Genomic DNA, 23,660 nt, shown 5'->3' with positions numbered 1-23,660 from the left:
TTAGCCAACGCTAAAAGTATCAACAAATATTGTTTGACCATTCAAAATAACATTCTGGAGGCTGCTATTATCAAAATGCAATTCCCAACAAAAAGTTAACCATATAGGTTTCAGATAACTATGCTCATTAATTTTTACTGAAATGGGTAAAACCAAGCATCAAATCATTTTTATCATATGTTGAATCAAAACAAGCAGCTTAAAAAATAAGTAGCTTAGAAAATTGTTTTAAGCGAGAAATTACAAAATGGTTATGTTTCTCACCTTGAAGAATGAGCCTCAAGAAACTGTCGGAAATGTTCAAACTCCAGTTTGTTGTTAAGCAGTTCATTAAAATTAAAATGCCTATATTCTTCAGGAACCATATTCCAGTATTCTGTTTTTTTAGAGACATGAGGAAGTGGTGAAATACCAGTTCCAATTTCACAAGTAGTGTCCTAGTGAAATAATACTTTTCATAAAAATCTCTTAAATACAACAAATTACTTTCCAAAGTTAAAGATAAACAAATAAAAATTAATTATCATGCCAATGGCATTTACCAATTCAATGGTAGAACTGGGTAAAGAATCTAGAATGTGATTCTAACACATCAAATTCTGTTCTGGTCCTTTCTTTTCTATTCTCTTGTTTTCAGGAACATTAGTAAACATTTAGTATACACTTGCTTATAAAATATTAACCTTAGTATTTTTGTTGGTATAGAAGTAGTATGTCTTTTGTAATAAAAAGAAAACAAAAAGCATACACAGTACTACATTCGGAGATCACCACCACAAACATTTTTATGTGTATCCATTTGGTCTTCTTTTTACACATAATTTATTAAATATGGAAATAGGACTATACAACTATGTGTGGTTTTGTAACTTGGTTCTTTTCCTTAATAATAGATAATGAATATAAAACATTATTTTATCTATAAAATTTTTTAAGTTATAGAGTAATACAAGATACTTTAGATGTAATCACCCTCATAGAACAGTCAACTGTAAGGTATTTTTAAGACCCCTGATGCTTCATGAACAGTTTATAAGCCCTTCATGGCAAAAAGCTAGAGAGGCTTATTCTTTAGAAATCCTTCCTAGGTAACTCGCTGAATAATTAATTCACCTTCCTACTTGTTTTTGAAAAACATCAGACCATGAGATAAACTCCTATATTTAAAATTTTTTGATAGGTAGAAGTATTATGAATAATATCATAAGTTAAAAAAAATAAAGATATAACTTTATAATATACTATCCTTATGAATTTTTATGTATCCTTTCCAGATATTAATTAGTAGAATTTCAAATAAAGAATTTCTGCATTTATAAGGTAAAATCATGAATACACTTAAAAAATAACTTTACTGTCTGTGTAAAAGTTTAAAAGAATAAAGATTTCGGATAGGTATAAAGTAGAAAGTAAAAAATCATCTGAAACCTTGTCACTCAGAGCTAACTATCTTTAACATTTTGATGAACATTTTTCCAGATAGCTCTCTTTGCATATATGTATACAAGTAGAAATGCATGTATAATTTTATATGAATAGGATTACATCATACCAGTGTTTGTTCCCCACATATTTATATAATAACATGTCCTCGGCATTTTCCATGTCAATAAATATGAATCTAAACTGTCATTTTTACATAGATACACACATTTAATCTTACGTCCTTATGGATCTATCGTGGCTTACTTAGATAATCACAAATTTGTAAATTTATATATTAAAATAACACCTGACTACCACAGTCAATCCTATGATCTTTTTATTGACTCCGTTAAAGCCTTTCCATATTTTTCTTTCTTGTTTTTCTTACTGCTGTCACACAACACTTCCTTTTCTGTTTGGAAAACTCAAGTTAATCCTTTTTGTGACTTGACAACAAGTAGAGTTGCTGCCATACAGAAAATAGCCAGTAACATCCAAAGGAATATAACGTGGCTTGAAGACTCTAAGACAAATGAGTATCTTGGCTCCCTACACGACTTCATCTGCTTTCTTTTTCTGGCTTTGTTGTTAAATAACGCGTCAATAAAATGTTATACCTGTCATACGCAGCATGTTAGGCAAAGCAGCACCAGAAAATGGAACTGCCTGCCCCCTACTTTATCATATATGATCTCCTCAATAAATGATCCCTATTCCCACATACCACCAATACATGCAGTGATAATCCTCTCCAGGTTAAAATGTTTGTTTTTCTAAGTAGAGAGTTTCTTACCTCAGCTTTCTTGAAAACTGTCTCTTTATGCAAAGCCTGTAGCTTTCTCAAGTATGTGGAATCTAGCTGTCGAGTTTCTTCCACCAGCTCCACCTATAATAAAACAATAATAAAGTTTGTAACATCAGAAGAATGTGCATTATGAAAAAGTGGGGAAAGAATGCACAATTTGCCCATAACAGTGGGCTAAAAAACAAATACACTTGCCAATAAAGTAAGTTAGTTTGGAGGCAAAAGCAGGAAGACCTACACAGTGAAAAACATTAGTTACAGCAAAGTCAGACTACAAACGCACAAGATAAAACAAAAGCTGCAGACATTTCTGTGTAATGATATAATGCCACCAAAGATCATTCCTCCTTTCTGGATACCCTGTGTGAAATGACAGAATGCAAACACATTGGGTGGGTCACATTCCCAGCTTCTATTCATTATAATGGGATAATAGTCATGAAAACCGGAGAAGGCAATGGCCCCCCACTCCAGTACTCTTGCCTGGAAAATCTCATGGACAGAGAAGCCTGGTAGGCTGCAGTCCATGAGGTCACTAAGAGTCAGACATGGCTGAGCGACTTCACATGAAGATAGGCACTGCTAGCTTTTGGGGACCAAATAATCCACAGTAGAACAAAAAAATGATGGGACTCTACTCAATCATGAAATTAAACCTCACAGTAGGACTCAGCCTTCAGTCTGTGTACTGCACTGCTTTACAAAGTCAGGAGAACAAGATCATTTTCCATTTCTCTACAGCCGGCAAGAATCAGTTTGGCTGACAGAGAACTTCCTGTATTTAATATTTAATTTTGGTTAAATCTCCTCGCTCATTCTTTTTCGGAAAGGGTCCGCATAATCCAGTCAGTGGAACTTTTACAGAGGTCCTTTGGGCAGAATTTAAGAAGCTTGTAGAATTAAGAGAAATTTACTTTTCCTTAAAAAAAAAGAGCATATAATTTGTCCCAGGCATTTCATAAGAATCATGGCTAATGCCGAAACTTCTTGGTATTAGGGAAGTTAGCTATAATTCTAAATTACTTTTGTCATCGTGGGACCATATCTCAGATTCATTTTGCTCTATATCATGACTGGAGAGAATTTTTCAAAAATTCCATATGATATCCCAATATTCCTAGTGTAAAATACGCATTTCTGTGGTAGAAAGGATGTGAATGTTAATTTTTCAGGACAAAAAGAAATCAGGAATGAAATTTTCATTATTTTGGTCAATGAATTTAATAAGCCATCATGTTGTATTGGTTATAATTCAATAAGGTAAGGGTACATGCAGTAACTTAATATTAAAAATACCCAAAAATGGCTTTCATTTGTGATTCAAATTAAACATTTAAAGAAATTTCTTCCACCCATCAATAAGAATAGTGAAAATATTCAAGCACCTAGACTTAAAATCAGCTCTTTTGGAATGAAAAAGGTATGTTGGCACTTTTCTCAAATCAAGCAGTCTGACCTGATGAACATCTGAGAGTGCTTTAAGTCACAGAGTGTGTTTTCCACAATACATATGGAATGTTTACATTTTCCATGGGTGTAGTATTTACTGTAACTCATCCAGAATAAAAATACACAGGTTCCTTCCATTAATCAAAATTATTTAAAGCCGCTGCTGAGAAATGGCAAGAAATGACAAAACTAGTATATTATCATGGCACATTTTACTGGTTCACAAGAATCCAAAACTCAGATTTTTCTCTGCTGACATATTTGTAGACAGAATTAAAAATGACATCAATTTTTTGTCTTTTGTTAGGAGACAACGGGGAAATGGGGAAAAACTAAGTTAATCAGTGCTTTCCCTGCCCTAAATTTGTGTCTGCTCAAATCTTAACTCTGAGTTCCTGGCCCACGTGAGACCTTTCTCAGCTTTTCTCTCCTGCAGGTTGGCAATGTTGCCTGCCATCAGTTTTGCAGTAAACCTGAGTGGTTTACACACAGCTGACCAGTGCCACTGTACCTTTCCATAAGCAACTTGGTCTGACTTTATCATCTTTGTCCAAGGCTCAAGAAGGAGGAGGAGGATATATTCTTCTGCTGCATCAAAAAGGTCTTCAAATGGTGGTTGTATTTTCATATAAATTTCTCTTTTCTTTTCCTGTTGAAGTCCAATGTCAAGAGTGGCTGAAGGAGCAATGTATGTAGCAAAAAGATACTAAGGGAGAAGGGGGAGAAAGAAGAGAATATTGGAAGAAACCATATGGTTAGTAGATTCTTCAGCAAGGGCATTTTACAAAAGGTAAGAGAAAGCAAACTAGCTCAAGTAATTTCTTTCTTGAAAAGATGTGTAAAACTACTTAAGACAAAGCAAAGGCTTTGCTTTACATTTTCTTTTCCTATTTCTTTGTTGGCAACTAGTGAACCAGTCAGTGGATCTTGTATAGGAGTACATGGCTTGAATATTCCATTTTTTTTCTCAGGTTACTACTATGTGTTATTATGATTGATTTCGGGTTATGCCTCTCCTATTTCCCCCTATGTTCATGACATTTCTAATACATTTGTGCTACTTTTCAAAGTAGTTTGAAATACCGTTTTGGAAAAAAGAGGCAAGAATACAGCAGGGCTGAAAACTGGCTATCAGTCTTCTAGCTCTAGAGACCCAACAGACTACCTGCCTCACCCAGCTGAGCTGCACTCTCCATTTGGTGTCCAATGCTGTTGGACATATTGTTCTTTCAGTCTTATATATTTCCTCTAACCCATGCACCTTTTTTGCTTGATAAACTCTGAATTATTCTTTAAAAACTGATATGGATTTCTCCTCTTCTAGGAACACTTCATTCATATCCTTCTCTCAAGATCATACTTTCTACTAGGACACCTATCACACTACAATGTCATTATATAATTATGTGTCTTCTCTTCTAGAACAAGGTCCTTGAGGGCAAATATTGTAGCTTAGTTTTCTGTGATTCTCCAACTCCTAAAACTGTTCTTGGTAGAGAGTAGATGCTATAAATGTACTGATTCCACAGAAAAGACTAATCATTTTTGTCTTGGAATAGGGAAGGAAAAGGTTCAGAAACCCTTCCAAGAAAAAAACAAGCTTCTTCCTTAATCTTTAATATGAATCTTTAAGATGAGCTGGAGTAAGTCAGACAAGAGAAGGGAGTTGATGATGGATAATTCTAGAAGAAGAAAAACATGGCCCAAGGCACGGAGATCTGAGGAAGTTTTATAACCTATGGAGAGAATCGAGGCTTCAAGTAGACAACCGGCTAGAAGAAAGAGGAGGAGAAGGGGCAACAGAGGATGAGATGATTGGATGACATCACCGACTCAATGGACATGAGTTTGAACAAACTGCAAGAGTTGGTAAAGGACAGGGAAGCCTGGTGTGCTAGTCCATGGGGTCGCACAGAGTTGGACATGACTTAGTGAATGAACAACAACAAACGGAAGACGTAGAATAAGAGAGGATTTGAAAGAGGTAGAATGAGAGAGGATGCTATAAAGGGAGACAGGCTCCAGAGCGTGGATATGATCTGTTATCTTTTGCTACTTTGAATTTTTACCTGAAGATATAAAATGAGGAATCTCTGAGGAGTGACATTATTAGGTACGAATTGTAGAAACAAATCACTGTGATATCTTATGGATGAAATGGTTTGAGTAGATCAAAATTTAAGGCAGCTTAAAAGTTAAAAATTTTACTAGCCAGACAAAAAATTATAGGTCACCTTCATCTCTTACTTGCTTTTTTGCAATAGCCTCCTAACTTGTCCTCTCAGGTTCTGCTTTGTTTGCTTATGGTCTTTTCTGACCACAGCAAACAGAGAAATTCTTTTGTGTATCACTCCTCCATTCAGACTTTCCAGTGACTTCCCATCTCACACGTACAGCAGCCGAAGTCCTTCTAAGTACCTATAATTAGAGTTTGGGGACGTTTCTCAGTGCTGAGAAGACAGGGATTATAGTTCAGGACCTGCCAGTGGGGAAGCCCCTGTAAACACTGCAGGCTCTCTAAACATTCTAAGAGCAAGGTTAGGCCGGATACACACTCTGGCCTAGAGTCTTTAAAGTGCCAAGTGAAAATAACTGCTAACCTGTAATTCTATACCTAAGAAAAAGTACCCTTCTAAAATGAAAAGAAAATAAAGATGTCATAAGTCAATAAACAAAACCAGAATTCATCACCAGCAGACATGCACTAAATAAATTTAATAAATTAATTAAAGGGAGGCCCTAGACAAAAGCAGGATGGAACAGAGAACAACAGAAAACATAAATATTTAGGGAAATACCAATGCATATTGATTGTAAAATATAATAAAAATGAATAAGGTCAGAGGAAATAGTAAAAGAGCCTATGAAAAAGAAATCAGAATTGAAGGTTCAGAATTCAAGAGCAATTGAAATGACCAACCATGATGCTCACTACAGGCAGAAAAGCAAATGAGGTTAGAGTCAGGGTGGTAATACAATAATAAGCAGGCAGAATATCAAAGAACTAGAAGCAAAAATAAAGGAAGAGCACGTGCAAATGGTTAAAAGGGAGGACCACAAAGTTCAGTATATAATAGGCATTCAATAAACACTTGCCAAATAAATGAATGGAAGATAGTGGTCTCAACTGTAATTACAATCTGAAAGGGAAATTACAGAGTTCAAAAATTTTAAGTGGAGTACTTCCAAATTATCATGAATTCTAGTATATGGCAATCCCTATTGTAAGCTTAGAAGAAATGGAGATAAAAGACATTAAGACTGGGTAAGTTAAGGAACACTGTAGCATATACATTACAAGGATTATTTGTATGGATGTTGAAAAAGCTTCAAAATGAGAAAAGAGAAAAAGTAGGGATAAATTTCATGAGTCATGTATTGAAATTTTCTAGGAAGATAAAGGGAACTTAAAAGATCTTTAGATAATATTAATGAGGTTAAGGAGAGGGGAAATGAGAAGACAATAGACTTCAAAATTCTTGGAAGTTATTAAAAGATGAGACCAGAACCATAGCAGAGAACATCTTTTTCTTCCTAAGTGTTGTGAAAGACAGGAGAAGGGGCATACTTAAGAGTCATTCTGGATATTCTATTTAGTTAGATATATTAAATTAAATTTGCAATCTGGAAAATCCCTTCCCTAAAACATAGGTTCCTAGCCTGCTGGATTTAATAGTTCAAAGTGAACCATACTATTCCAAATAATTCTAAAATATTCAAAATGAAAATTTCTTCATACATACACAACAATTTTTTTCTAACCTTGGGAGTCGTTTAGAAGAATGTCCTAACTCTAACTTGTTTAATAAGCTAAGACTGTATCAGATTCAAATCTACTCTTAAACTTTTCTAAATTAGAAGTTTTAAAAAGTGTACTAATTGAAATAATGTCTATACTAAGGTTGGAGAAGGAAATGGCAACCCACTCCAGTATTCCTGACTGGGAAATTCTATGGACAGAGGAGCCTGAAAGGCTATGTCCATGGGATCACAGTCAGACAGGACTGAGCAACTGAGCACATACTAAGGTAAGCTAAGAAACTAAGACTAACTTGATCAAATTAACAACATTAAAAATATCTCCAGAATTTGTTTCAGTAATTTCAGATTTACCCAAAGGAAAGTAAACTTGACTCCCCAAATTACATAAGTTAAAATCAGTTCTTGGGGACGTCCCTGGGTGGTCTAGTGGTTAAGAATCCATCTTCCAATGCAGGAGACAAGGGTTCATCCCTGGCCAGAGAACTAGGGAACGAGATCCCACATGCCCTGGGGCAAATAAGCCTGTGCACTGCAACTAGTAACCCACGCACCTCGGAGCCCAAGCGCCACAGCTGGAAATAAGCCTGTGCGCCACAACGAAGATCTGATGCAGCCAAATACATAAGTATCAAAATAAAATAAAATCACTCCCTATTTGGCAAAAAAAGGAAAAAAAAGTTTTTATTATTGGCACACGAATATCTTCTAATGACAAAATAAAGCAACTTCTTTGTCACTGGGTCAGCTACATTCAAAACTGTAGTTTTAGAAGACTGACATGCCACATACCAAACTCTTTGTATAGACATCAGAGTGATCCCTTTGATTTAAAAGCATTAACAGTGAAGGGGGTAAAGTACAAAAGCAGCTGAAACGGTGACTCCAGTAGCAGTGACAGAAGTGCCTGTCAGCTTCTGGAAGGCATCCAAATCACTTCCTTTCCATTCCCATCTTGCCTTCACTCCTGGTGTCTTTTAAGATCTATGACTACCCACAGTCCTATAAGAGACTCTATATGCCATTTATATACTCTATCATACCTTCTGGAATTTTGACTTATGATTTTCTTCAGAATGACCTTGACTTCTCCTTGTTGTTCAGTTGTAAGTCATGTCCGTCCGACTCTTCATTACTCCATGGATGCTGGGCTCCTCTGTCTTCCACTGTCTCCCAGAATTTACTCAAATTCATTTCCATTGAGTCAGTGATGCTATCTAATCATCTTATCCTCTGCCGCCCTCTTCTCCTTTTGCCTTCAATCTTTCCCAGCATCAGGGTCTTTTCCAATAAATCAGCTCTTTGCATCAGGTGGCCAAAATACTGGAGCTTCAGCTTCAGTTTCAGTCCTTCCGATGAACATTCACAGTTGATTTCCTGTAAGATTGACTCGTTTGATCTCCTTTCTGTCCAAGGGACTCTCAAGAGTCTTCTCCAGCACCACAAAACAAAAGCATCAATTCTTAGGTGCTCAGCCTTCTTTATGGACCAGCACTCACATCCATATGTGACTAGGGGAAAAACCATAGCTTTGACTATATGGACTTTGTTGGCAAAGTGATGTCTCTGCTTTTTAATATGCTGTCTAGGTTTGTCATAGTTTTCCTTACAATGAGCAAGTGTCTTTTAGTATCATGGCTGCAGTCACTGTCTGCAGTGATTCTGGAGCCCAAGGAAATAAAATCTGTCACTGCTTTCACTTTTTCCCCTTCTATCTGCCATGAAGTGATGGGACTAGATGCCATGACCTTAGTTTTTTGAATGTTATGTTTCAAGCCAGTTTTTTTTCACTCTTCTCTTTCATCAAGAGACTCTTCACTTTCTTCTATTAGAAGAGACTCTTCACTTTCTTCCATTAGAGTGGTATCACCTGCATATCTGAGGTTGTTGATATTTCTCCTGGCAATCTTGATTCCAGGGCTTCCTCGGTGGCTCAACAATAAAGAATCTGTCTGCAATGCCGGAGACGTGGCAGGAGACGTGGCACGAGCTGCAGGTTCAATCCCTGGGCTGGGAAGATCCCCTGGAGAAGGAAATGACAACCCATTCCAGTATTCCTGCCTGGAAAATCTCATGGACGGAGAAGCCTGGTAGGCTGCAGTCCATGGGTCGCAGAAGAATCAGACATGAGTCAGACACAACTTAACTAAACAACAATAACAAAGCTTGATTCCAGCTTGTGATTCATCCAGACCAGCATTTCCCATGATGTACTCTGCATATAAGTTAAATAAGCAGAGTGACAATATATAGTCTTATCATACTCCTTTCCCAATTTGGACCCAGTCAGTTATGTCCAGGTCTAACTGTGACTTGATCCACATACAGGAGACAGGTTAAGGTGGTCTGGTACTTCCACCTCTTTAAGAATTTTCCACAGACTGTTGTGATCCACACAGTCAAAGGCTTTAGCATAGTCAATGAAACAGAAGTAGATGTTTTTTCTGGAATTCCCTTGCTTTTTCCATGATCCAATGAATGTTGGCAATTTGATCTCTGGTTCCTTTGCCTCTTCAAAACCCAGCTTGTACATCTGGAAGTTCTCTGTTCACATACTGCTGAAGCCTAGCCTGAAGGATTTTTAGCATAACCTTGCTAGCATGTGAAATGAGTACAATTGTATGGTAGTCTGAACATTATTTGGCACTGTCCTTCTTTGGGATTGGAATGAAAACTGACCTTTTCCAGTTCTGTGGCCACTGCTGAGTTTTTCACTTTACCATTTACTATGTTAATAGCACAGCTTCCTCTCTGACCATTATTCACCAAGCTTTGCTTTACTTTTAGCACAATCTGCAGCTTCTTCTTGTCCTCTAAACAAATTGTGCACCACCACGCTTTCTTATGTAGCTGGAACTGAAGACTGGCCATCATTTCCCCTATACTCTTAAAATACCCTCAATTCCTCCCACCTCAATCTTCTGCTTTGTCAAGGCTCAATTCTGCGTCAGCCTAATAATTTATTCATTTTTCCAATTCTATCCTCAAGAACCCAATAAAATCTGTGATAACTGATTCCATTATAAATAGACTTTAACAAACAAAAGCAACAACAAAACCTCAACTGTGACTGCAGAGCTTGGCAGAATTTTATTTCTCAACTTTGCCATGCTCTTTAAAGCTCTCAACTGTACCCTTACGCTTCTCGATGTTCAGTGGACTTTATCTTCCACTTAACTGGGAAAACCACTGGTATGAAGGTCCTCAACTTTCCTCTTAAGAGCTTTCTTTGAAATCTTTCTCTTTCCTCTGATGTCTCAATGGACTTCTTTCCAAGGCTAAATTACTCATTCGTGCTCTTGACTCCACTTTCACAGAACTGCAACACCAATTACGCCCTTAACCTACCTTTCCATTGATATCATCTCTTTCCAAATGCTTCAAAGGTTTTCAAGCAAAGCATCTCTCCTCTTCTAAAATATTTTCCCTATTTTGTCCACAAATATCACCTCCTTTCTCTCTTTCCCTTTCCTACAAAACTTCATCATTCCTTTTCTCTCACTCCTCAAACTATTGCAGTCCGGTTCTCATGCTAATGAAACTGATGCCCAAGTTCTCAAAGACCTACATAACTGCCAGTTCAATAGTTTCCCTCCTTAATCTTCACCCTACTTGATTCCTTACACAGCTTTAACACTATTGACTCTCCTTTGCCTTCAACACTTTCTCCAAATTCTCCGCCAATTTCCATTCTTAGGCTCCTGTGTTGATTCCTCTTTATCCATATCTCTGCCCCCGGCAAAGAAGTCATTCTTTAAAGTGCTCTGTTCAACTTTTAATATATTTTCTTCTTAAAGCACATTCTCTCCATTTCTGACACATGCCAGGCCCTCTCTCAAAGGACTTAGGTGCTCTATGACTTCTCTGTACTCCACCCTCGCCTTCTCTTCCCCTTTGCTGAGCTTCTGTTAAATATTTATCCTAAGGGACTGGGTCTTCCTTGGCTCCTGAAGCCTGGCTTAGGTATGATTCTTATGTGTGCTCGTAGGACCATATCTGTATGTTTCTCCCACTGCACTATAAACTCTGTGAAGACATATTTGATCTCCTTTATTACTGCATCCCTAGCAGCTACCATAATGCTAAATTTAGAATGAATGAAAGACTTTATCCATTCTCATAGACTTAATCAACTCTACGTGGAAGAAACCCCAATATATACAACTTTAGACCTGATTTCCTTCCTGAACTGAAAACCTTGGCTAAGAGCTATCTACTTGTTATAACTACATGGATAGCCTATGAACCCTCAAACTCAATGACTCAGTAATATAACTCAATTATCTAGTCTCCCAAGCCTCTCTGGGTTTCGAGTATTCATTACTAACATATCATTCACAGAACAGTCTTTGACCTTTTCCCACTTTCCTCTCCTCCTTCTCATATGCCAGTCTTATAAATTTAATTCTCTACACTAAAACAACGAGAAACTGACAAGTACAAAACTATAAGGAGGAAATAAGGGGCAGCAGTTCCATCCCACCAAAAACAATCAAATGCTGTCTTCTGGTCAAGCTCAATCAGACCCTTTTCAGGTTTATGAAACAAAATTAAAAAGTTAACACCTTTTGTTGTTGTTGTTTAGTTGCTAAGTCCTATCCGACTCTTCCTGACCCCATGGACTGTAGCCCCCCAGGCTCCTTTGTCCATGGAATTCTCCAGACAAGAACTGGAGTGGGGAGCCATTTCCTTCTCCAGGGGATCTTCCCCAACCAGGGATCAAACCCATGTCTCCTGCATTGGCAGGCAACGTCTTTACTGCTGAGCCACCAGAGAAGCCAACAGCACCTTTAAGATCTCTATAAAGATGGTGGAAATCATTTTTAAGTTGATGTAAACTGACTTTAAAATGGAATATAAAGATTATGCTTTATTATACCTAATAAACAATATGGACTTCCCTGGTGGCTCAGACGGTAAAGCATCTGTCTACAATGCGGGAGACCTGGGTTCGATCCCTGGGTCGGGAAGATTCCCTGGAGAAGGAAATGGCAACCCACTCCAGTACTCTTGCCTAGAAAACCCCGTAGACGGAGGAGCCTGGTGTCCATGGGGTCGCAAAGAGTCAGACATGACTGAGTGACTTCACTTCACTTCAATGAACAATATAGTCTATGGGTTAGAAGAGGCTTCCCTGGTGGCTTAGATGGTAAGGAATCTGCCTGCAATGCAAGAGACCTGGGTTTGATTGCTGCATAAGAAAGATGCCCTGGAGAAGGGAATGGCAACCCACTCCAGTATTCTTGTCTAGAGAATTCCATGGACAGAGGAGCCTGGTGGGCTATAGCCCACGGGGTCGCAAAGAGTCCAGCACAACTGAGTGACTAACACACATATGGGTTAGAAACTCACTGTTTAAGTATTCTGGATCACTTGCTTTTTTATTGGCCACCCAGTTTGTCCTTTCTAGCCACTGAGGAAATAACAATGTAGCTAATGTTGGAGGAGAAAAAGCTCCCTTCATATCAGAGTCAGCTACTCTGATTCACATTAAAGCCGAGATTCACTCAAGGCACAGCTGTGGCCTACATGATTCCAATTTAAACACTAACCTATGATGCTTTAACAACCCACGGGGAAATTTTTGAGAAGGGATACAAGCACTGCCTGTCTGTGATCAGACTGCCTGGCACTGCACTCAGCATGGCTCTCTCTAGACCTCATCTCTCCTGGAGACACTCAAAGGTTATGTAATCAGGAAATGCACCACGGGCGGCTTGCCCAGCCCTGCTCTACACCTGTGTCTGTGACTCACTCTCTTGGCATCTGAATCGGATACGGGAAAAAAATCAACGCCTCCCCCTGAAACATGTCAGGATCTTGAAATTCTGGAAGTTAATTTTCTTGTTTAGCTAAACTCTCAAGCCTATGATGAAAAAATAGGTGGAGGATAGATATCTTGGAGACAGGAGGAAGAATGGAATTGGAGAGTGGAATGGTGAAACAAACTGGGAGAAAAGGAGAGAGAAAGAGAGGGAGGAAGGGGAGGGAGGGAAACATTTTGATAAATGTTTGTCTTCTAAAGGATAGTGAGATGACAAACAGATTTACTCTGAATACACATTAGCTTGTTGGAATTATAGGGGAAAATACAAAAATGTTTCTATTTGCCTCTTCAAGGAAATCTCAGATGCTTCATTACTTAGAGCTAATATCCTGAACACAACAGCTATATTGCACTACATAGGAGATGGCTCAAATTAAAATATGACATTTCCCGTTGCAATTTATATTTTTTCCAATGCTAAGATATTTTCTGTACAAGATTTCAGAATTGCCACTTAATAGTTTTCAAAATCAAGCATGTTATGAGCATATTCTTGGATGAAAGTGGACCCCAATCTCCTTTTAAATATATCACAATGCATTCCAGGCTTGGTATTCTAATATTTTATTGATTCTCATAGACCCTGGAACATATTGATGCTTTCTTACTGCATCATAAAGTCTAGATGAACATACTTGCGGAAGAATTTGGGGTTTATTGAGTTTATTCTTGTTTTTTACAGTGTAGAAAGAAAAAAAAAAAATGAAACAACTTCCAAAACTATCTGTGCTATTTGGATTTCTCTTTGTACCAAAGGCTAAATGATGACAGCTCTGGGGTTAGATTCCAATTATCATGCTGTAGAAGCACCCAGCAAAGTACTCTGTCTGTGCCAAAGGTGAGCACAGTCTTTGGGAAAGCATCTTTTCCATAAGTAGGGGCCATTTGATGAGCTGCAGCTTGACGCTCATCTGTGTTCCAATGAAAATAAGAACGATGTCTGTGTAGCCTTAAAAGGCAAAGTCAAGACTAACACCAAATGTTGCAGCACATGTGTTGATTTGCTATGTTACATTTCAGCTGTTAGTTATGTTAATGGAACAGTTTCACATAATTCGTCTTGATGTATTTACTTTAATGATCGTATATATGTATCTCCCCCTGATTGCCTGGTAACACTGATCGCATGATGTTCTGCTGTCACCACCAGGCCAGGGCTGGAAGTAAGAAAAAAGAGAAATGTAAAATTTCAACTGCAGAACTGTATGACGTAAAATGAGTCCCTCAGTACACTAGGTACAAGATGTGTAAAAACCTATATGCTGCGAGATCTTAACACCTGACTGCAGGACAACGAGCAGAGCATACCATCAGGTTAATAAAACCAGGGGCATCTAAAAAGCAGATTTTCAAAACAACCTATTAAAGTATTTCAAAAATTAGGAGAAAACAATCAGGCTTCAGCACTCAGCGTCATTAGCAAGTCCTTTTTCCTTAGATCCATGACTCCACTGCAGTGGTAAAAGAAGGAAATCTAATCACCTAAAGCTACACAAAGATATGTATCTTTCACTGTCTTCTATTAATAGTAAGTGTCCAACATGCCCACCAAGAGAGTGGAGGAGCTGTAAAGCTGTCTGCTGTTGCTATTTCCTTCGACTTACTGGGAGGTAGCATTAGGGTCCTGCCAGATGGACTCACAGGGTGGTATCAAAGACCTCACTAGCCCCTGGGAAGAAGAAATAGCCCATAAAACCTATGGCACTATTTGATACACTCAAAAGACAAAAGCAACTTTAGCTACTGAAATATACAAAGACTTTCCTTTCCCCCAGTTTATACTAAAGAAATTGTGCAGGCTCTGGAGAGTCTAGAGCAAAGATAATACTCTTTCTTTGGTAGGTACAGGTGACGGGTTCGTAGGCATTCTCTAACGGGTAGAGGAAATTATTCGACGGTGAAAGGTCAGGGTCTCCAGGAATAACATTAGAGAAACATAAGGCTGAGAGGATTAGAGTGATCCTTTCCCCTGTCATTATCTCTTCCTCCACTGTATGCTGTGACCAACTCACAAAAGCTAATTCATGAATTTTCAGGTATTTGCTGAATAGGGTTGTTAAATTCAATCACTATCAAAAATTGTATAAACTTACAATTAAATAAATTATATTAAAAACAAAGAGAACAAATACTCAAAACCCATTACTTCCTCATGATTTCACTGTCTTAGGACTGTCCATGCTCTTGAGGTTATTCACCTCTACTCTGGCGAAAATACTACATACTGGTGGGCTGCTGCGCCTCTCCTCCCAACTCTGGGCTCAGTAATGCCTCTTGGGAGCTTGAAATCAACCACATGGACAGTATTCACACCCGGAGATCAGCAAATGCTACAAATCAGGGCTGCTTCGCTGCCACTCAGAGAGGCGGTTATTAAACATTTATCATCATACCACTGATTATAAAGCAAAGACATTTCTCTTTTCCTGTCAGGATTACTAAAGAAAGAGAAATAAAGTTGGAAAAAAGCAAATGACACCAACTAATTCAAATGCTTGCTGGAGGCAAAGCTACATACCAGAATATACTAATTCAGGCCAGAATGTGCCAATTTATAACACAGTTTACTTCAACAATGTTTAACTGGCATCCATCTGTAAAAATAAGGCTACAGTAAAGTTCTTTTTCATAGTTAAAAGTCAAACTACAAGAGCAGGACAAGTAAGTTTTTCTTTTAAATTGTTTACATTCTGAACAGTCTTTATTTAGAAAATGGCAAAGTTAAGCTTCAAATGTTAAATTTAACTTCAGTCTGATTAGTAAATCAGAACAGGTAAGGGTTTAGTTGGGAAGAGCTTGTTAATGTGTCCTCATGAGAAAGTACTAGGAGCAGCTACAAAGAAGAACCTTTAAAACATAATGAGAAGTAAACCAGTACTAATGGATCTTGATGTAGTGTCTGGACCCTGAAGAGACCAAGATCACTTCACAGATAATCTTGAACACAACAGAACAGATGTCCACTACATTGTAATAACAACAAAAAACCGTATTACTGTACTTGAAGGAAAACAGCAAGTAACGTGGGATCTTCTCAACTGAGCTCAGTAATTCCATCCCTGGAATTTATATTAAAAAAATGAAATGAAACTGTGCTCCAAAAAGCTAAAGGCAAAGAGTCCCTGGAGGGGTTTATAAAAGGAATGTAAATGCCTTGATATGGGACACTTTCAGAAATCACAAAATATTTACTTCAACAAAAAGAAAAGTCTGTTTTCATAACTTCACAGCTCTAGCAGCATAGAACATCATTATCTGAGTTCATATGAGGCAGAAAAAAGAAAATAATGAGCAAGTTCAAGCAATCCAATTTTTTTTTTCTGTAAAAGGAGGAAAAAATGATGATTTTTAATGACCTCTCATATCCCACAAGAAACTCAAAAACATTACTGAGGAGCTATGCCGAGAGGGAATAAATTACAGATGGAGCTTTCCACAAATGGATTTTTATGTGAAGGACACTGGGTTTTTAAATTAGGAATCTTAAAGATGAGATCTAGAGATTGCAACATCCTGATACTGAGGCAAACTACTGCAGAGATCAACATGAGATGGAGTTGCACAAAAATGATAATGTGATGACAATCAAACAGAGAATTTCTGGCAAGTACTCTGACTCTACTAAGTAGAATTCAACGCAGAAGAGAACCTAAGAAAACGCCAATAGATAAAAGTGTAAAACATACTTGAATCATTTTGGACAGAAAGAAAAACCAAAAGGAAAAACAACATGTTAAGTAAAGCCAAAAGCAAACCACAAGCTCAAGGGACAAAATAGACTAGGCTTAAGACTGATTTGGGCCATTGCTTAAGGTATTTTAAGCAAAACTGATTAAGTATATGATGGAATAAAATCACGAAAAGAATGATTACTAAGGCATTTAGGAAACCTAAGCAACAGGATTTTACTTTCTATAATTTTTGAATTCAATTAAAAAAATTTTAACAGACAAAAGCTATATATATATATATTTAAACTAATGGAATTATTTAGTCTTTAATAAAACTAATTCCTTGAAAAGTGAACAGAGAATACTTCAATGAGAAAAGTATGATATATTAACATTTTTGGCCTAAAAATCCTGCCTCACAGAGAAGCTAATCCATGCCAACAAAGTATAAAAAACTGATACTAAAACCAGCATATTGAAGAATTACTTTACAATGAGAAAATCAACCACCAAGCAGGTGGGATATTGACATTCACCAGCACAGCACCTTGGAAAGCAAGCTCAAGTGTAGCAGGTTGCTCTGAGTCAGAATAAGTGAGGTTAACTATGCTTCTGTGAATTTCTCTCTTTCCGGAGCTATCACGCTGACACCGTGCTCACAGGAGCAGCTGGTTGAGTGCAGCACATCAACTGCAAGGTCAGGGACTAGTCTGTGACACCTCCCTTTTTGGATGCTGCTGCTGACCAAAGCCTGTTCTTACCTGGGACTCTTTTCCTTTATTTTTTATTTTTTATTTTTTTTTAGTTTTTTTATTTTTTAAATTTTAAAATCTTTAATTCTTACATGCATTCCCAAACATGAACCCCCCTCCCACCTCCCTCCCCATAACATCTTTCTGGGTCATCCCCATGCACCAGCCCCAAGCATGCTGCATCCTGTGTCAGACATAGACTGGCGATTCAATTCACATGATAGTATACATGTTAGAATACCATTCTCCCAAATCATCCCATCCTCTCCCTCTCCCTCTCCCTCTGAGTCCAAAAGTCCGTTATACACATCTGTGTCTCTTTCCCTGTCTTGCATACAGGGTCGTCATTGCCATCTTCCTAAATTCCATATATATGTGTTAGTATACTGTATTGGTGTTTTTCTTTCTGGCTTACTTCACTCTGTATAATCGGCTCCAGTTTCATCCATCTCATCAGAACTGATTCAAATGAATTCTTTTTAACAGCTGAGTAATACTCCATTGTGTATATGTACCACAGCTTTCTTATCCATTCATCTGCTGATGGACATCTAGGTTGTTTCCATGTCCTGGCTATTATAAACAGTGCTGCGATGAACATTGGGGTACATGTGTCTCTTTCAATTCTGGTTTCCTCGGTGTGTATGCCCAGAAGTGGGATTGCTGGGTCATAAGGGAGTTCTATTTGCAATTTTTTAAGGAATCTCCACACTGTTCTCCATAGTGGCTGTGCTAGTTTGCATTCCCACCAACAGTGTAGGAGGGTTCCCTTTTCTCCACACCCTCTCCAGCATTTATTGCTTGTAGATTTTTGGATTGCAGCCATTCTGACTGGTGTGAAGTGGTACCTCATTGTGGTTTTGATTTGCATTTCTCTAATAATGAGTGATGTTGAGCATCTTTTCATGTGTTTGTTAGCCATCCGTATGTCTTCTTTGGAGAAATGTCTATTTAGTTCTTTGGCCCATTTTTTGATTGGGTCGTTTATTTTTCTGGAGTTGAGCTGCATAAGTTGCTTGTATATTTTTGAGATTAGTTGTTTGTCAGTTGCTTCATTTGCTATTATTTCCTCCCATTCAGAAGGCTGTCTTTTCACCTTGCTTATAGTTTCCTTTGTTGTGCAGAAGCTTTTAATTTTAATTAGATCCCATTTGTTTATTTTTGCTTTTATTTCCAGAATTCTGGGAGGTGGATCATAGAGGATCCTGCTGTGATTTATGTCTGAGAGTGTTTTGCCTATGTTCTCCTCTAGGAGTTTTATAGTTTCTGATCTTACATTTAGATCTTTAATCCATTTTGAGTTTATTTTTGTGTGCGGTGTTAGAAAGTGATCTAGTTTCATTCTTTTACAAGTGGTTGACCAGTTTTCCCAGCACCACTTGTTAAAGAGATTGTCTTTACTCCATTGTATATTCTTGCCTCCTTTGTCAAAGATAAGGTGTCCATATGTGTGTGGATTTATCTCTGGGCTTTCTATTTTGTTCCATTGATCTATATGTCTGTCTTTGTACCAGTACCATACTGTCTTGATGACTGTGGCTTTGTAGTAGAGCCTGAAGTCAGGCAAGTTGATTCCTCCAGTTCTATTCTTCTTTCTCAAGATTGCTTTGGCTATTCGAGGTTTTTTGTATTTCCATACAAATCTTGAAATTATTTGTTCTAGTTCTGTGAAAAATGTGGCTGGTAACTTGATAGGGATTGCATTGAATTTGTAAATTGCTTTGGGTAGTATACTCATTTTCACTATATTGATTCTTCCAATCCATGAACATGGTATATTTCTCCATCTATTAGTGTCCTCTTTGATTTCTTTCATCAGTGTTTTATAGTTTTCTATATATAGGTCTTTAGTTTCTTTAGGTAGATATATTCCTAAGTATTTTATTCTTTTCGTTGCAATGGTGAATGGAATTGTTTCCTTAATTTCTTTTTCTACTTTCTCATTATTCGTGTATAGGAATGCAAGGGATTTCTGTGTGTTGATTTTATATCCTGCAACTTTACTATATTCATTGATGAGCTCTAGTAATTTTCTGGTGGAGTCTTTAGGGTTTTCCATGTAGAGGATCATGTCATCTGCAAACAGTGAGAGTTTTACTTCAAATTGAAAAATAAAAACCATATGATTATCTCAATAGATGCAGAGAAGGCCTTTGACAAAATTCAACATCCATTTATGATAAAAACTCTCCAGAAAGCAGGAATAGAAGGAACATACCTCAACATAATAAAAGCTATCTATGACAAACCCACAGCAAACATTATCCTCAATGGTGAAAAATTGAAAGCATTTCCCCTAAAGTCAGGAACAAGACAAGGGTGTCCACTTTCACCGCTACTATTCAACATAGTTCTGGAAGTTTTGGCCACAGCAATCAGAGCAGAAAAAGAAATAAAAGGAATCCAAATTGGAAAGGACTCTTTTCCTTTAGATGTACGGGTACATTCATTACAAATCTTAAGACCTATGAAGCCATTCTGTCTCTAGACAACTGCTCATATCCCTTCTGAATTAGTACACACTGATTTAACAGTATAAGTTTTAGAAAGCAACCTTGTTTCTGAGTTCAGTGAGGCGGGAGGAGACAGGGGGATTTCACTGTTGCTCCAGTGAAGCTTGTAAAAAGCTCCTTATTTACAGCACTCTTTTAGACTATAAACATAGCATGTCTGGAAAGTCAGAATTTTGATCACTGTTGAAGCTGGGTGATGGTACATGGGGCTCATTAAGTTATTTTATCAACATTTTTTAAAAAATTTAAAAACATCTGGCTGGTAGTCATTTATAAATAATCAATTATTATTTATAATTAGGTTCATACTAATAATATATTGCTAAGAATATAAGCCTGCCAATGACTTCATTCAGTCCTTCAAAAAATACTATAGCACCTTTTAGATGCAGCTTCAGTTCTGAATATACAAGGTAAAAAAAGCAGACTCTCTTCTTAGAACTTATAGTCCAGTGGCGGAAAATGAAATTCGATATTCAATATTGACAATATTTTAAGATATCAAAGTGAAAAGTTAAACATGGTAACCACCAGTGGTAAAGAATCTGCCTGCAATGTGGGAGACTCAGGTTTGATCCCTGGAGAAGGGAATGGCAATCCACTCCAGTATTCTTGCCTGGAGAATTCCATGGACAGAGGAGCCTGGTGAGCTACAGTCCATGGGATCACGAAGAGTCGGACATGACTTACCAACCAACACTTTCACTTTCACACTTTTAATAGATTTGTTCAATAAATAAATAGAGACTTCTTAGTATAGAGCCTGGAGTCAAACCTCGGTTCTAATTCGAAGTTCACTAACCGCCAAACGGAAAGTATTGCCTTAGGAAATTACTCAGCTTCTCTAACAAGTCTATAAAATGGACGAACACTAATATCTACCTCTTAGAACTGTCCAAGAATTAAATAAAATTATCCATGTAAAGTGACTTCCATAGAACCTGACAGATAGTAAACATTAAATAAAGGTCAGGTATACTGATAATTATGGTTTAGAGAAGTTCAGGTGTTGATTTTTCTGGAAACAAAAGGATTGAAAGAGGATGTTTTTTGGCCCATAATCCTGTAATATTCAAACTCTTAGGACTGAACACAGGTAGCTGGTATCAGTATCAGGAACAGGTGAAACGAATGAATAACTGTAAGTCAGAAAGCTGGCTGCTACACGTGTTCTTCCTGAGTCCACTAGCAAGTGCCGCAAAATGGGAAGCAAGATGAGAACCCTGCGGATTCCGCGCTCAGTGATTCATAGAGCTCAAAGAGTCCAAGCCCCGCTGCTGCTTGAGACACCATCTCTCTGGTAACAAAAACAAATAATGTAACAACGCCTGAGTAACAACAGCCCTGACACTCACAAACAACCGAATTATAAAGACACTGAAATGAAAGAAGTGCATGATTTTCCACATTTAATCATCGCCCCAACCTTCCCCCTCACACATGCCCATTCATCTTTCAAGAAACACAGCTTGGTTCTTCATACTGCTGCTGTATGAAGAAATAATGATCTCCGTTAGTGCACCTGAAAATACACCATCAGGCGAGAGAAGGAGCACTTAGCTCATAGCACTTTAATGAAAATGTCAGGACCACCCTGAAGTATTTAACTCCTGCAAATGCCAGGCAAAGAGAGGAGCTAAACAATTAAGGTAATGGATGACAGCAAGCAAAGGAAAAACTAAGCTGATTATCCAAAAAAAAAAAAAAAAAATCTTCAACACTGCCTCTCTTATGCCATAAAATATTTTTCAAAGGAATCTGTGGTAACACCCAGGGTTTTGGTTACCTAAAATTAGCTCAGGCTTCATTGGAAAACATTGTCAGGATAATGAAAATTTTACAGAGAAAAAGCTACAGTCTCTTCTTTCTCAATCTTTCTAGGACTCTCTGGAAAAACAGGCAAAAAAAGAGCACATTCTTGAACTTTGACAGCATTTGGGTGATAGCACCTGTATGCGCTTTGTTTCCAAAGTGCTCCCAGCATGGATCAGAGCCTTATGTATAGAGCTGTTTGATAAATGCTTGTGGAAATATCTAGAATGTTTTTAGGCTAGAGCAAATGTGCCTGTAATTGCTGGTCTAAGTGCTATGCAGTTTACATTTATTTCTTGTTTCTACAGTAATAGAAAACGGAGCAGGAACAAAGGGGTCAAATACATGGACATTCCTATAGAATCCTGAGGTAGGGCACAACTTGGAATGAATTTCATTTGGATCCACACTGTGCCTAAGATCACCTAATGGAAAAGTTAAATGATTGGGGGCCAGAGAGGATGAGAAGGATAGTAGTAAATAATTGTTAAATGAATATATTAATGAATTCTGCATTATTATTATATTGTAGCTTATGGCTTCCTAAAAATATCAACTGACAGTATGGGTCTGATGACATTGACTTAGTTTTTTGGTTTCCTTTCTCTAAATGTAAGAGCCAACCCTTATAGACCCTGGGCACGTAGGGGTAGTTACTCAGATGGACTTATTTGCCCTGGGACCAATCAGCTGATTGCTTCGTAGGGACACAGAGGCACAAGAGTCAAGCATCAGTTACTAGAAGCATTAGGCCAGAATATTTCCAAGCTGTCAAATTACTGGGAAGTGATGCCAGGAATGGAACTTGTAAATGTCAAGATTTCATGTAGCTATGATTAAAGATGATGGAAAGATATGAGATTTTGTCCAAAGTTATTGATATAAATAAAACTGGATAGTATAAGTTTTTTGTTTGAAGAGTTGTCACCCAAAAAACAGATTTATTTTGTATTGCTTCACAGGGTAGGAATATGACCAAAGGATAAGTTTTTGACTCAAAAATGAAAAAAAAAAAGTAAATAGCTCCTTCTCTTCAAGTATCTGAAAAGAAGTTGATTATTATTTTTTTAATGATAACCAATATTTATCTGCTGGTAAAGAGAGAACTTATACAATTTTCACTTAAGATGCCACTTCCTGGAGAAGGAAATAGCTACCCTCTCCAGTATTCTTGCCTTGAGAATTCCATGGACAGAGGAGCCTGGCAGGCTACATTCGGGGTGGGGGGGGGGGTGGTTCGAAAAGAGTTGGACACAGCTGAGTGACTGTCACTTCCCCTAAGATGCCACTGTCTAGTTTTATTTTAAATCTGGCTGACATACCTCCATTTGTAATTATCTCTCTCCCCTACTACAGAGTAAGTTCTTTAAGCTGAGAATTTTGTCCTAATCATATCTGTATTCACAGAACATTACTTAGTACATAGCAGGCTCTCTGCTAATTAATTAAGTAACAATATTATAAAATATAGTTTAAAAGGTTGTAGTTCCATGAAGCATGTTTTGATTTAAGTGATATTTTGAATCTCAGAATAAGTTATAGTATTTAGTTGAATGAATAGCTATTCGTTTAGGAATTGCTATTTTTCCATATTTGCTTCAGTTTCTTCAAATTCCTGTCTTCCTTTCCCATTAACCAGATTGAATA

General features: G+C 37.5%; 1 protein-coding gene across 3 annotated transcripts in view; it reads right to left on the bottom strand.

Moving 5' to 3' along the window:
• Window positions 1–23,660, bottom strand: part of RGS22 (regulator of G protein signaling 22) — a 143,243-nt gene that overhangs the window by 42,689 nt on the left and 76,894 nt on the right. For all 3 annotated transcript variants that reach the window (XM_069600519.1, XM_069600520.1, XM_069600518.1), the window contains 3 exons: window positions 4,191–4,385; window positions 2,219–2,311; window positions 265–437 (listed from right to left, as the gene is read on the bottom strand). In XM_069600519.1, coding sequence (XP_069456620.1) covers window positions 265–437; window positions 2,219–2,311; window positions 4,191–4,385 — 461 coding nt within the window. The remainder of the gene's footprint in view (window positions 1–264; window positions 438–2,218; window positions 2,312–4,190; window positions 4,386–23,660) is intronic.

Source organism: Ovis canadensis, chromosome 9, assembly GCF_042477335.2.
Source record: "Ovis canadensis isolate MfBH-ARS-UI-01 breed Bighorn chromosome 9, ARS-UI_OviCan_v2, whole genome shotgun sequence".
In the NCBI taxonomy this organism is placed as follows: Eukaryota; Metazoa; Chordata; class Mammalia; order Artiodactyla; family Bovidae; genus Ovis; species Ovis canadensis.
This window is presented reverse-complemented; position numbering and strand designations above follow the sequence as displayed.